Raw genomic sequence first — 16,108 nt, 5'->3', positions numbered from 1 at the left:
ATCACAGACACACTGTTAATCAAGGGTATTGCATAAATATAAATAATTCTTAGATTTCATTTTTCTTCACATCTAATATCAAAGTATCTTCTATTGACCCCACTATTTACTAAAACTGTTCTGTAAATTTTATTTTCCATATTAGCTGTTTATCTAATGTTTGAAAAATGACAACTAGCTTATAATTGGCAAATTATAATTACCAAATTTAACTATCTCTATTATTCTGATTTTTAACTAAGGTGATAACACATTCCAGGTGTAAATTTGATATGTTTTTATCATGGTGAAATTTTCTCAGCAATCAGCCTCAAGTAAGTGTGAGAAGATTATTATATGGTCCCAAACAATTTATCACATTGATCAAATAAGTCATTTCAAGAAAATGGTAGATTTGTTACTATTTGAATTGGGTAATTCTTGCCTATATACCTATACTGAATTTGAAATTATTTCCAGAGGACAGTGCTAAGTGGGTCTAGACACACTTGATAAAAGAAAGACACACAGCTGGCTGGTGTGGCTCAGGAGTTGAGCATCGACCTATGAACCAGGAGGTCACAGTTTGATTCCTGGTCAGGGCACATGTCTGGGTTGTGAGCTCGATCCCCAGTGTGGGGCATGCAGGAGGTAGCCAATCAATGATTGTCTCTCATCATTGATGTTTCTATCTTTCTCTCCCTCTCCCTTACTCTCTGAAATAAATAAAATATGTATTTTTTAAATTTTTTTTAAAATATGTATTTTTAAAAAAGAAACACACACACACACAAAACCACCTTCCCCACCCCCAAAAAGAACAAAAAACTGTGGCATGGAAATGGTGAAAAAATAGTCTAATGATTTGTTGTCAAAAACTGAAATGTTACCATGCTTAAAAATCAGAATAGCGGTGGTTGTGCCTGGCACTGTTTAAAGCATACAGTTGAATTCTCTTAAAACAATTCAGAATGACTCAACTATTTACTCTTAAAACTAATTTTAGAGCGCAGAGAAAATAAAATTTATCATCTCTAGGTTTTAGGGTCCCTTTAAACCACTTCAATCATCAAGGATTAGTACAGATTCTGAGTGCTGCTTACAAATCCACCATGGAATCAATTTGTTTTCCTAAGTGCTTCAAGGCATGTATCCACAAATTCCCTTTTAACACTTCTCCACCCCACAAAGTGACATTAAAGGAAAGAAGTTCCAACATAGTAAAATTCCCAGAGTGCTGTGCTGTTGCTGATGCACACAACTGAATACTTCCTAGACTACGTTAGATTTCATGTTCCCCATAAATTGGGTAAGAATGTCAAACACAAGTATCTCTTCTGTCAGGTCAAAAGTTGTTTAACACCATAACAGATTAAGAGTATAGGTTCACTTATTAGTAAAGGAGCCTACTGGAGAAAAGAGCAGTTTGAGTAATTATAATAGTTGCTCCAGATTTAAAAAAAAAAAAAAGAGAGAGATTTATTCATGAATTCGCGAGAGTGATACATTTTTTTTAGAACGTAAAACTACAAGGTTCTCTCAGTTTCTTTAAATCTATTTTTAAAACCCTTTCCCAGGGAGAGTACTCACCCCATCTGGCCTGCCATCGTGTGCAGTGACGATGAGAATGTAGCGATCGGTGCTTTCCCTGTCCAGTGCTTTCCCTAAGGTTAGAATCCCAGTACTAGTGACAGAGAAAACAAACAAACAAATAAGACAGAAAGGAATTTTACCACAGGGGTGTCTTCCTGCTATCCTGAACTATTTTTGCTATGTTTTTCCCCCTTCATCAAACACATCTTAAGTATATAAGATGTATGATTCTAAGATTCATGTTGAACATCATAAGTCTTTTAAGGTTGTTGAGTTTCTTAGCAAGAATGAAAAATTACCAAACCGAATGACATAATTTTAACACAGCTACTTTTACTGTGATAGTGGAATTTAAGCAATTAACACCACATATGGTCATGGGGTATAGAAAGTCAACACCAATGAATCAAAATCAGAGTCTGTTACTGTTGTTGTTGATATAGACTTAATAAATGCTCTGAACATATGGCATGGTTACGAAAACACTGCCTCTGCCTCTTGTACATTTTTTAAATGTTTTATCGAAATAATTGTAAACCAATTACTAGAGTACTTCATAACACTCAGGTTTGGATCAACTTTCCGCATCACGCATGGTTCAGATAATCTCATTCTAAAATGACATTCGGAGAAAAGTACGACACTTATTACTTCTGAGACTTATTTGCAAGTCATTTAAGAAATAGGAAATCTGAAAACCTAGCCACAGAATAATAAAATAAAGAAGAAAACTGAAATATTGTTTTTTATTCCCCCCTCAGTTTAAAGATCAAGACTCTCTATATTCTTTTTTATACAATGAATTAGAAAAACCACTAGAAATTCATATAATACTTCCATTTAGTGCCATGTTATATGTAAATAGCAAATTTTTCATGGGTCTGTGAATATCATGGAGATAGTCCTCTGCTTAAGATAGCATGTGCCCGTGTCCCATTGCAGTAGGCAGTGGCAGGTTATTTTGGAGAGAGAGAAGGAAAGGAAGAATAGCTAGTGTCTTTTTGTATTCATTGCTGAAAGAGTATTTAGGAGTTTACAAAAGCATTCTTTCATGAATTCCATAAACAACTGATAGGGAAGAATCTTCTTTTTAAAAAAAGAGAATTTTTGTGGTTTTATTGTATCATGAGGCGTTGAGACATCTGAACAAATCATTATCTGGGCAGTGAGGTGAGGTAGCTGCTTTCTCCTTTACTACTTTGGGTTACTAGAGCAACTTGTCAGTGGGTTAAAAAAAAAAAAGAGAGAGACAACCTTTTAGATTACTCAAGTCTTTCTAAAGCATGTGCTGGAACAACACAAGTTTCTCATGTCGGATGTAACTAGTCTAGCATCTGAACATCATGCACACAGCGCACTGTGGCCATTCCCACCACGGTTCTGCTCTCTCGTGTGATATTTGGAGTATCTGGAGGAGTGTGAATAGTATGGGGAAGAGGAAAGAGCATGAGTGCCTGGCTGGGAGGTGATCAACAAAGTTGTGCAGGGCAAGCCTAAACATGTCTTTGGTGCAAAACCAAGCATTACAGATGTTCTTTAATAGGAACATCTGGTGGAACACATGATGGTCTTCATCAGCCACAAGCTGGCCCAAACCATGCTGATGATGCAGCTATCTGGCGTAGGCTGATGGTCCTACACCATGATGTTCTGCTGGATTTTCTGGAACGGAAGGCTAGACATCTTCTCCACAATGACAGTGTTCCCCTGGAATTGCTATCCTTCCCATGTAAGGCATGATGTGTCAAGGCTTTGTTGTTATCAAATGACTGGTAGGAATGTTGAATGAATCTGCATCCAGTTTGCTCCAAAATTGGCTTGACTCCCATTCTGGAGTGTCATGGGGTGTTATAATGTTATGGTCATAAGGAAACCCCTTTAATGTGTGAAATGATTATTGTGTGAAATGTTTGCTGTGTGGAGACTCCAATACTCTGTAACTTCCAAAATGTTATAAACATGGTGAACGCCCCACTATCTTGATGTTGAACACCCTAAGCCAGTGGTCGGCAAACTCATTAGTCAACAGAGCGTCAAACCCTGTGAGCCGCAATTTGCCGACCACTGCCCTAAGCCCTTAAAGTGTAAACGCCCTGCTCCTAGCATAAGGTACACCTCTGGCCCACACCGATAAGACACAAGTTGTTTACTACTGGCTATATAAGCACCGGACCTTCTTCAGTCGATGTCTCCTGCCTGATAGAGGAGGACTCCACATCGCTCAGTGAGACAAGCCCCTGACTGCTCTGCTGTGTGAGCCTGAACCAACTGCGGCCACCTGTCTGTCTCTCTTTTCGTCGTCCTTCCTTTAGTGTGCATCGCCGGGGCGGGGGGGGGGGGGAGGGGGGCTTTGCCGGAGCCTAGGACCCACTAGGAATAGGTAAATAAACCCTGTGTGATTGCATACTAATTCTGTCTTGTGTGTTCATGTGTTCCGGTTTGGCTCAGCTGTCTAGACATTGAAGTACCAGGGAATAGGCTGAGTATGTCCGGCTAAATCTAGGCAGATAATTAATTAATCGGGGCATAATTGGGACATGGGGCCTCTTTGACACAGGAGGGGCTGGCACAATGGTGGCAGCCACAGTGGCAACCAGCATGGTCTGTGGAATTTTTTCTAACAATGAGATTGAAGTTATAGAACAGGATACACTGGGCTACATTTATAGATTCAGTGAATCCTGTACGTATATATATTAAATACATATAAGAATCACTTCTGACTGAACATCAATAATAGTGCTATTTAAAATTTACAGGATTGAAAATGTATTGCAAAGAGGATGTCAGTGAAAATGGTTAAGTAGATAGATGATCTCTCCACAAAAACATTGAAAAAATGAAGCAGAAAGGGTCAGAACCAACTTTGATAGAACTCTGGAGAACAGTCAAAGGTTGACAGCAACCAAATAGAGGCAGAGTCAAGAAAAAGGCAACTTAAAAATGGTGGGCAAGCTTTGTGGCATTTACACTTGTCCTTGTCTCCGCGCCCTGTCCTGGAGTAGTCTTGAAGATGGCAGTCACCATTCCCACTGTGACACTCTGGTCCCTGTTTCTGGAGGGAGCAGAGCTATCCTTGTTCCCAAAGAATTGTGTTTGTCTATCCAACTAATCTGGAGGCTGTCCTAAGATGTAATACAGGCTTTCTTTGTTTTATCTAACTCAGAACTCACTCAAGGCAGAAAAGCAGTGGGTATTTTTGGAAAACATTATATAAGGAAAGGATGACCTGACACCACCTGAGGCAAAAGATACAGATGAGGCATAGAAAGAGCTCCAAAAGTGATGGGGGGTGGGACTGGGTAAAGAGTTTCTTGGGAAATTAGGGCATTCAAAACCGCTCATGTATCCTGGGGAATAGAATAAAATTGTCCAGAAATAAACCCATACATCTGTGATCAATTGGTTCCCAACAAAGATGCCAAGATCATTCAATAGAGAAAATGGTGCTGAGGTAATGGGAAATTGTAAAACTATGAAATTGCACTATTTTACACCATATGTGAAAATTAAGTCACAATGAAACAATAATCTAAATATAAGTACTCAAACCATAAAACACTCAGACAAAAACATAGGGGAGAATCTTAATGATTCTGGATTTGACAATGGTTGTGTAAATGTGACATCAAAAGCATGAACAGCCAAAGGCAAAAAAAAAAAAAAAAAAGTATTCAATCATCACAGGGATCTGCCCTTTACTCACTGTTGAAGGAGAGCAAAGTTTGTTGCCCCAAAATATGGCTCGTTGGGTATTGATTATTTTAAGCTGGTTATTTATTTATTTATTTTTTTAGAAACAAATGACTTAGGAAGAAACTTTGACATTCCTTCTAACTTCCTAAAACAATTTAGATAGAGGACCTGCTCCAGGAAGGGAGATGCCATCACAGGTAACTATAGTTTAATATGAATTAGTGTGGGATAGACACAGGAACCTAGCAAGGTCCATTTGCTCAAAGTCCTCCTTGTGCCTTATTATTAGGTTAGAGTTGATATTTGTTTACTAAACATTTGCTTTTCCATTTCCATGTGAATTACCTTCCACCACTTGAAGTCCCAAACAACTATCCCCACCCTCTTCCCCATTGCTTAAGATGGCATACAAACCTCAACTGCCTAATTGGTCATCAGGCCCTATATTCTTACGGAATCTCTATATGTACTTCCATAATTAAATTTAAATTTGGTTATATTCTCCTTTTAATTTGTCTCATGGCAATTTAATTCTTAGACCAGCCAGAAGAACTAACTAAGAAGGGAAAGGGGGGGGGGGGTTCCTATTCCCTAACACTGTCCTAGAATCAGTTTGTATTTAAGGAGATGACTGTTTGAATTGACCTAAGAGCTATAGCATAAATTTGTGGTGAGTTTAGTCAAAGAGGATGCTGTATTGACATCTTTCACAGCTTAAAGAACTTCTGTGACCCCACCTACGTGTCTCTGGTTTCAAAAGCGGAGATGAGAAGTAGCAGAGAAATGGTTGCTAGGGTACCAGAACAAGTGGAGAATTTCTTTTGTAAAATGGATGGCTCATCAGGTTTCACAACCAGTAGCTGTAAAATCCTTCAGCATCAGAGGAAAAACACAGGAATATAATTTTTTAAGAGAGAGAAAGTGTAAGAAAGAAAGACCTGGGCTTCCTGATTACCAGGGCAGGTGAAATATTCATGGTTGTCTCTCTTTTAAACAGTTTTATTAATGCAAAATTCACACATCATAGAATTCACCCAGTTAGAGTATACAATTCAATATATTTTAGTATATTTGCAGCATTGCTAAACCATCACCACAATCAATTTTAGAACATCTTCATCACTGTATCCGTTAGCAGTCACTCCCCTCTCTCCCCCTCCCCCAGCTTCAGGCAAATACTTGTCGACTTTCTGTCTCTATAGGTTTGCCTCTTCTGGACATTTCACACTAATGAAATCGTATCATATGTGGTCTTGTGAATGATTTCTTTCACTTAGCATGATGTTCTTAAGTTTCACCCATGCTGCAGCTTGTTTCAGGGCTTCATTCTCCTTTATTAACAAACTAGAGGCCCAGTGCACGAAATTCGTGCAGAGAGGGGTTGTCCCTCAGCCCAGCCTGTACCCTCGCCAATATGGGACACCTCAAGGGATGTCCGACTGCCCGTTAAATGGGCAGTCGGACATCCCTCTCACAATCCAGGACTGCTGGCTCCCAACTGCTTGCCTGCCTGCCTTCCTGATTGCCCCTAACCACTTCTGCCTGTCATCCTGATCACCCCCTAACCACTCTGCAGCCAGCCTGTTTGCCCCCAACTTCCCTCCTCTGCCGGCCTGGTCACCCCTAACTGCCCTCTCCTGCAGGGTTGATCACCTCCAACTGCCCTGCCTTGCAGGCCTGGTCCTTCTCAACTGCCCTTCCTTGCAGGCCGGGTGCCTCCCAACTGCCCTCTCCTGCTGGCCATCTTGTGGTGGCCATCTTGTGTCCACATGGGGGCAGGATCTTTGACCACATGGGGGCAGCTATATTGTGTGTTGCAGTGATGATCAATCTGCACGTTACTCTTTTATTAGATAGGATAATATTACATGGTGTAGATATACATTTTATGAATCCATCCATCTGTAGACAGTGCATTTGGGTTGTTTCCATATTTTGCTATTGTAAATGATTCTAATTCTGTTAAGAACAGTGTTTGTGCCACTTTTTCGTGTGAGTGCATGTTTTTATTTCTCTTGAGTCGATATGAGTGAAATTACTGGGTTCCATGGTAACTCTGTTTACCGTTTAGAGAACTGACAAGTTGTTTTGCCGAGTGTACATTTTACATTCCTCCAGAAAGATATGAAGATTCCGACAGCTCCACATCCTCACCCTTACTCGTTCTTTCCTTTCCTTTTCATTATAGCCATTCTAAGTGGGTGTGAAGTGGTATCTCATGATTTTAATTTACATTTCCCTAATGACTAATGATTAGAGGCACAATTTCATCTGTTTATTGGTCATTAATATATCTTCTTTGGAGAAGTGTTTATTCAAGTTCTTGTCTGTATTTATTTAGATCAATTCTGTTTATGTGTGAGTTTTAATAGTTTTTAATATATTCTTGATATATGTCCCTATCATATACATTATTTGAAAATAATTTCTCTCAGTCTGTGGGCTGTCTTTCACTTTCTTGATGGTATACTTTGAAGCACTTTTTTTTTTCTTTTCAAATTTTGATGAAATCCAACTTATCAGTCTTCTCATTAATCACTTGTGCTTTTGTGGCATATCTAAGAAAGCATTGCCTAGTCCAAACCATATAGATTTACTTCTGTATTTTCTTCTAAGAGTTATATAATGTTATCTCTTATATTTAGGTCTATCCAATTTGAGTTAATTTTTGTGAATAGTCTGAGGTACAGATTCAACTTAATTCTTTTGCATGCTGTGCCAGCTTCATTAGTTGAAAAGATCATTCTTTCCTGATTGGATTGCCAAGGCTCTTTGTTTCTTTAAATCAATTGGCCATAAATGTTAGGAGTTATTTCTGGACCCTTAAGCTTTATCCTTAATAATTTATACATCTGTTCTTAAATCAGTACCACATAGGCTTGATTACTGTTAAAGTGCCTCTATAGACTTTTTTTCTTTATTTAATGATGATTTTAAGTTATAGCTAATTTATGACTTGTATGTACTGATAGGGCAAAATTCAAAACAGTTAAGTCTTTCCATTTTTAAGTGGAAGTTTTTTCATCTGTAAGATCTGAAGTCTGGAAAATCCAGTTTCTAGGCATATTGGCTCATGGTTATAACGTCCTACTCAATGTGAAATTGCAACTATTCCTCACAAGACTAAGTGACCTCATATGATTTCCTTGATTTGATATCATGTACCAGTGTTTCTGAGACTGAAGCAGTGTGTGGCTCATTTGTCAAATTTTTCATTTTGTAATCATGGGATAAGTTTAGGTTTCCATTCTTTCAGGGAGTGAAACTACTCATGACCACACAGAAAACACCAGACAGGCAGCAAGTACAGCTCTTGAACAACCAGCCACATGTGACAGCAGAACAGATTCTTTGCTATTTCAGAAGAAAGCGAATGATCTCTCCACAAACCTCATCCTTTCTTAATGCCTGCTACCAGTTTTCTCAATGGTTATAGTTAACTTTATCTTTGATATGTTCAGAGAGGTGAGTAGAATGACACTTAGACCCCAAAGTAACTTACCAAAGACATGCAATATTTTTGCGTTAACATTTTTAGAATATACCTACATTTTTCACAAGTTGAATGATGGACTTTGCTGGTACTTTAAATTTGTTTGAATTTAAAATACTTTGTTTTACAAAATTCCCTTTGAATGAACAATTTACTCTTTATAGAAATGTTGTTATTATGAGTAGCTGACAATGTTAAAGGGACCTAATTAATGCCAGGTTATTCCTGCAAATAAAATGTTTCCAACTCAGTGGATTTTACCCAGTGAAAATGTTTAAAATAAATAGTCTCGGGTAAAATTTCTGGATTCAGAATTGCCACCCCTTCCCCAGCTTATTAATATTCATAGAAAAATTCTAAAGTAAACTACAAACTGCTGAAAGCCTTTAATAAGAAGTCTGTTCTCTTACTACTAGTACATGGTTTAACATTTAAAAAAGAAAAAATACATTCAGAAATAATTTTCAACTTACGTTTCTGAAAGATTGAAAACTCGCTGAGGATCTCCATTCTCAATGGCATATGTTATTGGGTCTCCCTCTCGATCAGTTGCCTTCAGAGAGAAAACATAATTCAATTAACGATTAATTGATATGGCTCCAATTCAGTACAGTGTAATATAGAAACTTGAAACTAACAGCACAGAATACCCATGACTAATAGCATAAAGATTAAAAATGAGCTAATGGCAAGATATAAAATAAAGAATTTCATATATGATCCCAGAATTTCTGTCATTTTATCTCATCTGAAAGTCATAATAGTGAAGAAGAAAAATAAATTCTAAACTCATATATAATCTTACCTGGTGGGGAAACACAGTAGTGATTTTCCTAAGGTTTATGTATTTAATTTTGCCTGAGTCTATAATTTATATCAATGTATTAAACTCTACATAAATGTTTACATGTAGAGAGATTATTTAACACACTTTTCTTCTTTTTTCTACTCAGAATATATCAAGTCAGGAAAGCATAATAGAGCCAGACAGCTTGAATTTAAATCCAAGCTCCACTTATTGTGTGATTATTTCTCAATTTCTTCACTGACAAAATGAAATGCATAATAATATAAAAGTTAATAGATATTAGGAGGTTTAACTGAGACAATCTATGCCAAGGCACACAGGCTGGCATCTGCCACATTCTAAGTTTCCAATAAATATTATCCTGCCTCCCCCTTCCTCCTGCCACTCAAGTCAGAGAAGATTAAAACCTATAGCTTCTCACTTTGAGTTCTGGGTTTCTCTTACCCAAAATAAAGAAACACACTCTACTTTGTGGCATTGGAGAAGGAAATGTGATCTAAAATCTAAAACATTCAATAATTTCCTTTTCCAGTGAGTCCTTAAATCCATTACGGAAGAGATGAGTAAAAAATATAAATATTATATATAATAAAGAGCTAATATGCTCATTAGACCTAACAGCAGAACAACTGTCCCTATGAACTTCCAGATGAAACCAGGGCTGCGAGAACTGGCAGAGGCAGGCGGGGCTGCGAGGGCGGAACCCCTTGCAGGAATTTTGTGCATTGGGCCTCTAGTAGATGATATAAAAGGGATGTAAGAGGAATCTACCCAAGTATGACCCAGGGAGAGAGAATATATCTGAGAAATGGCTAGAAGAATTTTATTTACAGGTTACTAGCCCGGCAGACGCTTGTGAACTCCCATGTCCAGAACAGCAGGTGCTGTTCCCACTGGTAGATCAGATGGCTTTGACGTGCATTATTACAAAGCCCTGGTCATAAAACAACTCTATCAGCTACCACAATGAATGGATGGCCAGAAGTCTCTCCCAGACTACTAAAACCTGAGTCCGGAAACAACTGAATAAGAACAGATAATATTTACAAGGTGCCAGGCTCTATGGGAGAAGCTTTGCTGGATTATTTAATCTGTGCCTCACGAAAGTGCCTTCTCCATGAACACTTCCTTCACAAGGCTTCCATAACGACAGATTCATCTGCTTGTAATTCTACCTTATTGGCCACTTCTTGTTTTCCTTTGCTGATTTCTCCTTGGACCTCCCTCAGTTGCTTTATTCAATTGTATAACTTTATTTACACACTGAAGATCTTCATATCTCTAAACCCATCCTTTCCTCTGAATTTTAGACATATCCAATTGCTTACTTACATTGCCAATTAGATAAATTATAAGCATCCCCAATTTAAAAATGTTAAAACTCCCAAATCCTCTGTCCCACTCCTCCTCTCATCAAGAAAACAACTAGCTGATTTCAGTCTTCATGATCTCAGTAAATAGCAGCCACTACATTCTCCTACTTGCTCAGACTTCATCTCTTGACCTTAGCTGATCATTCTTACTCCCCAGTGTAACCCATCAGCAAATCTCACTGGATCTGTCTTTAAAATATTTGCAGTATCTGGTTGTATCTGAACTCATTCCCTACTACCATCTTCCTCATGAATTATGGCAACAGCCATCTTACTAGTGGCCTTACTTTCTCCCTTATACCCTCATGTAGTCAAATTCTAATTAAGCTGAAAAAATAACAAAAATCTTCCACGCCAAGATTTTCTTTTGGGTACACTTACACACACACACACACACACACACACACACACACACACCCCAAGTGGAATAAAATAAAATAGTAAGGTGCAGTGAATTAATAAACCCCCTATGGTTTAGATCTAAATCTAGAAATTTTTAATTTCATTAAGTAAATTACAATAAAATTTTTAGAGTAGGGAGTAAGAAGCAAAATAATTTTTTAAAGCACACAAAATGAGATTGATAGTAGATGCTTTATATTTTCCTTGTTTCTTGTCAGAAAAGTATGAGCAAAAATAAATGAAACTGCAAATAATAATAGTTAATGTTTGAAAAAACACAGAATTATGCTATATCTGGAGACTGTGTTTTATCATTAAAAAGCTCACATTAAATTATTTCTGTTGTTTTTCTCTGTCATTTTTACCTGTCAGATTGCTATAGATACTGTCATTTCTGTGTGTTTGCTTTATTGGCATGTGGCTTTTCTTGAGAGAGACAATTTATTGTTTTGTGTTTTCATAAATGCCAGAAGAAATAGATTCTGAAGCATGATAGCTTTGTGCAAATACTTTTAAGTCCAGATTAAGGCTTATCCTTTCTTAACAGGTCTACTCTAATATTTATTCCTTTTGTGAGAAGAGGTCACTTTGATTGTGGTGTCATTTTATGTATATAAGTCCTTATTTTGTTATGTTACTAAAATGATAATAGAGAAGAATTCTTAGAGGATTCTCAATTTTCCCCCAGCCAAATTAATTACTTCCACCTCTGAGATATTTTAAAGTATTTCTTTAGTTTTATTTGATGGTTTAAATGTCAGGCTTTTAAGGATTGTGGGAGCCAATAATTTTCCTACTTGATTCTCATGTGAGGTTATGCCCATATTGGAAGCTTTGAAGACCCAGGATTTAGAAGGAAATCCTTATTTGATTGTTTTCTTTCTTTTATCCTCTTAGGCAATTCTTTGTTGTTATTTCAGGATCTGTGGCAAATGGTATAGTAATTAGAGAAGATTCATAATTCCTCAATCAACTAAACAAGGGGAAATGATGTTATCTGGCTCAGAGTTCTTAAATCTATCCATTACAAGTGTTAGCTCTAGTACAAATACCATATATATCTATTTGTCAATATTTAAAGGGAGAAATAACACATAAAACAAATAATTGGAGAAATCAGCAGAAGCAAGGATTCTTGGAGTATTAAGATTTGATCATGTGCATATATGTGTCCTAAAACACATTTGTAAAATCATTAAAATCTTTTTTTTCTAATTACGATTCTAGCCAGCCTTCTCTAAATGATGGACAGAAATTTATATATGATATTGAGTAGTGAATCTTCAAGTTAAAACTAGAAACTATATTTGCATGCCTTTTCTCATTTAAGTCTCATAATAACCTGATAGGTGAATGTGAAATACACAATATTTTAATTATATTACTTTAATGACACCATTCCAATTAGAGTTCTTTATAATTTGCTTAATTGGAAAACACATATTTTTTATTTAGAGATAATAGTAACTATTTCATTTTTAAAAAGCAGAGTATAGTGGAGTTTTTTGTTTTGTATTTCCCATAATATAACCTAAGAATCACTTATCCTTAGTACAAAAACATTCCTAGATTTTTATTTTCGTCAGGTCAAATCTGAGCCCTTCTCTGAAGGTCTGAGAGAAGTACGATAGCACTCATCCTCCCTACATTTTACTGCGAAGGCTCTGGAGTTGGCCACCTGGTTCCAGCCCTGGCTGTTCTATCTCCTCTCAGGATAGATACCTACATACAAAATGAAGATAATAACAGTAACACCTATAGTTTTCACTCATTAATTCAATAAACATTTATTGAACATCTTTACTGTGTTAAACACCAGGGCTTCACAAATAAACAACAGAAAAGAAATTCTTCCTTTGTGCAGATTATATTGTAGTAGGAGAAAGAAACAAGTAATTAATTAAAGTTTATAGCTTCAGATCCAAATAAGCATTATTAAAATATAAAATAACTCAGGAAGGACAGAAAGGGGGACAGAGTCAGGGTTTTCACTTATTTACAGACTGTCAGGGAAATGTGAAAATGTGGTAAACACTTATAAAAGGCAAGAGAGCAGCCGAAACCGGTTTGGCTCAGTGGATAGAGCGTTGGCCTGCGGACTCAAGGGTCCCAGGTTCGATTCCGGTCAAGGGCATGTACCTTGGTTGCGGGCACATCCCCAGTAGGGGGTGTGCAAGAGGCAGCTGATCGATGTTTCTCTCTCATCGATGTTTCTAACTCTCTATCCCTCTCTCTTCCTCTCTGTAAAAAATCAATAAAATATATTTAAAAAAAAAAAAAGGCAAGAGAGCAAGACACATGGGGAAGGGCTTTCTAGGCAGAGGGCTTGGCGAGTGAAAAGGCCATGGGGTGGACACATGCCCTGTGAATTGAGCAGAAGGTACCAACCAGCTCCTGTTGTATTTAGCCTCAGATAAACAACCCACAGTCATGATTGAATGAAGCTCACTTTGAATAGCTAGCAGTAATGGAATTTAGTCATTGGTGTGCTGACACACGTTTAGCAACATGATAAATTAAGACAAAGCTGGTTTTCCCCTTCTTTTTGCTTGAAGGACAAAAAATATCTTTAGAGATCAAAGCAACTTCTCTTTCTAGCCTGCTCCACCAAATTAATCACTGCATCTAAATTGAAGCCACCCATTTTTCAGAACCACCAATACGAACATAAAAGTATTAAGCAGTGTGCTTAGACACTGTTAAGTAGGAATTTTGCTCAAGAAACAAATCTTCACTAATCTAATATTCTGCTCATGTTAAAGACAAATGCAGCCATCAAATACCACCAGGTAGCGTGCACTCTATACACAGAATGATTCTACACATTTCACAGGACATTAAGACAAAGTACCTGCCCTTAGGGATTCTACCACAGATAAAAATCAATAGGTTTAGATAATCTTTTCTCTTCTCACTTAGGCAAACAAGTTCTGATTTATGTTATTAAACTACCTGAGAGCAAGAACTGAAGTTCAGTATAGCAGAGTTTCCCAAAGCATGGATGGGTATCCCTGGTAATAAATTGTTGGCCCTTTAACAAAATGTTAATGTTTAATAATATATTTTAATATGAATTACAGTGTACGTTTTATGGCAAGTAGTGTTGTTTTTGTCATTTATGATTCTGATATAAAATTTCCTTTTTGAAATCAGTTTATGTAAAAATGTCAGTTTATTCAATTTTATAAAATATGTCAAGTATTATGAAAAATAACATGCAAATATAACAGATTTGAAACTTGGAAATGCAGCTAATCTAGAATGACACTGTAATACATGAGAGTACCCTAAAACCTTAAATTCCATCCCTCTATTATGACTCATGTTGCTACTTTATTCCTTCTCCCTCTTTCCTATATGGTTATTTAACACTTTCTCCTCAGGTTTCCAACTTATCGTACCCCATCTTTATCCTCAGTTAGTGACCCTAACTACTGTTTAACTCGGAAAATTGAAGCAATTTTCCAAAAGCTTTCCTTAGCTTTCAGGATATATGTTCTCTTGGGTCTTCATTCCTGGTTCTTCTGCCTCCTCAGTACCTTAAAATCAATCTTTGATTACCTTCCACATTCATTTGCTTAAGAATGTCATCAAATCTCAAAGTTTTAAACAGTACTTAAATGCTCAAAACTGCAAATGCATATTTCTAGTCCACACTGCTAACCCCAGCTCATTCCCAATTGTCTACTTGACAGCCTTTATTAGATTTAAAAATATATTTCAAACTAGAAGCCCAGTGCACGAAATTCGTGCACGGCGGGGGGTTGTTCCTCAGCCCAGCCTGTACCCTCTCCAATCTGGGACTCCTGGAGGGATGTCCGACTGCCCGTTTAGGCCCGATCCTGCTGGGATCGGGCCTAAACGGGCAGTCGGACATCCCTTTCACAATCCAGGACTGCTGGCTCCCAACTGCTTGCCTGCCTGCCTTCCTGATTGGCCCTAACCACTTCTGCCTGCCAGCCTGATCACCCCCTAACCACTCCGCTGCCAGCCTGGTTGATGCTTAACTGCCCCCCTGCCAGCCTGTTTGCACCCAACTTCCCTCTCCTGCAGGGTTGATCACCTCCAACTGCCCTCCCTTGCAAGCCTGTTCCCTCATAACTGCCCTCCCTTGCAGGCCGGGTGCCTCCCAACTGCCCTCTCCTGCTGGCCATCTTGTGGTGGCCATCTTGTGTCCACATGGGGGCAGGATCTTTGACCACATGGGGGCAGCTATATTTTGTGTTGCAGTGATGATCAATCTGTATATTACTCTTTTATTAGATAAGATAGAGGCCTGGTGAATGGGTGAGGGCCAGCTGGTTTGCCCTGAAGGGTGTCCCGGATCAGGGTGGGGTTCCCTTGGGGTGTGGGGTGGCCTGAGCGAGGGGCCTGTGGTGGTTTGCAGGCCGGCCACGCACCCTGGCGACCCAAGAGGAAGCCCTGGTATCTGGAATTTATTTTCCTTCTACAATTGAAACTTTGTAGCCTGGGGTGGAGCCAAGCCTGCTGCTCCCTCCGGGGCAGCAGCCATCTCTGTGGCAGTTAATTCACCTTCTACAATTGAAACTTTGTTGCCTTAAGTGGGTGGGCCCGGCCAGGGTGTGCAGAAAGCTTTGCTTCCCCTGTTGCCGCCGGCAACTCTGGCCTGCTCTCTCAAGTTCCATTCTGCAGCCATTTGTTTGAATTTGTTTACCTTCTATAATTGAAACTTTGTAGCTTCAGTGGAGGCTTAGGCCTGCAACGGCTATGGAAAGCTTGGCTTCCTCTGTTACCTGGGAAACC

At 38.3% G+C, this 16,108-nt stretch overlaps 1 protein-coding gene and 1 pseudogene across 2 annotated transcripts in view; both read right to left on the bottom strand.

Moving 5' to 3' along the window:
- The window catches only part of PCDH15 (protocadherin related 15), a gene marked incomplete at its 3' end in the record, with an annotated part of 650,107 nt that overhangs the window by 213,291 nt on the left and 420,708 nt on the right, over positions 1 to 16,108 (bottom strand). The window contains exons 16-17 of the mRNA XM_079793021.1: positions 9,235 to 9,314; positions 1,570 to 1,663 (exon numbers count right to left, since the gene is read on the bottom strand). Of these exons, the coding sequence (XP_079649147.1) occupies positions 1,570 to 1,663; positions 9,235 to 9,314 (174 nt within the window). The remainder of the gene's footprint in view (positions 1 to 1,569; positions 1,664 to 9,234; positions 9,315 to 16,108) is intronic.
- Positions 2,900 to 3,401, bottom strand: LOC307112493 (nuclear transport factor 2-like; annotated as a pseudogene). Its single transcript has one exon. The product of its transcript is annotated as a nuclear transport factor 2-like (transcript).

Source organism: Cnephaeus nilssonii (genome assembly GCF_951640355.1).
Source record: "Cnephaeus nilssonii genome assembly, chromosome: 16".
NCBI lineage: Eukaryota > Metazoa > Chordata > Mammalia > Chiroptera > Vespertilionidae > Cnephaeus > Cnephaeus nilssonii.
The sequence above is the reverse complement of the archived record's forward strand: the minus strand, read 5'-3'. Positions and strand labels throughout refer to the sequence as shown.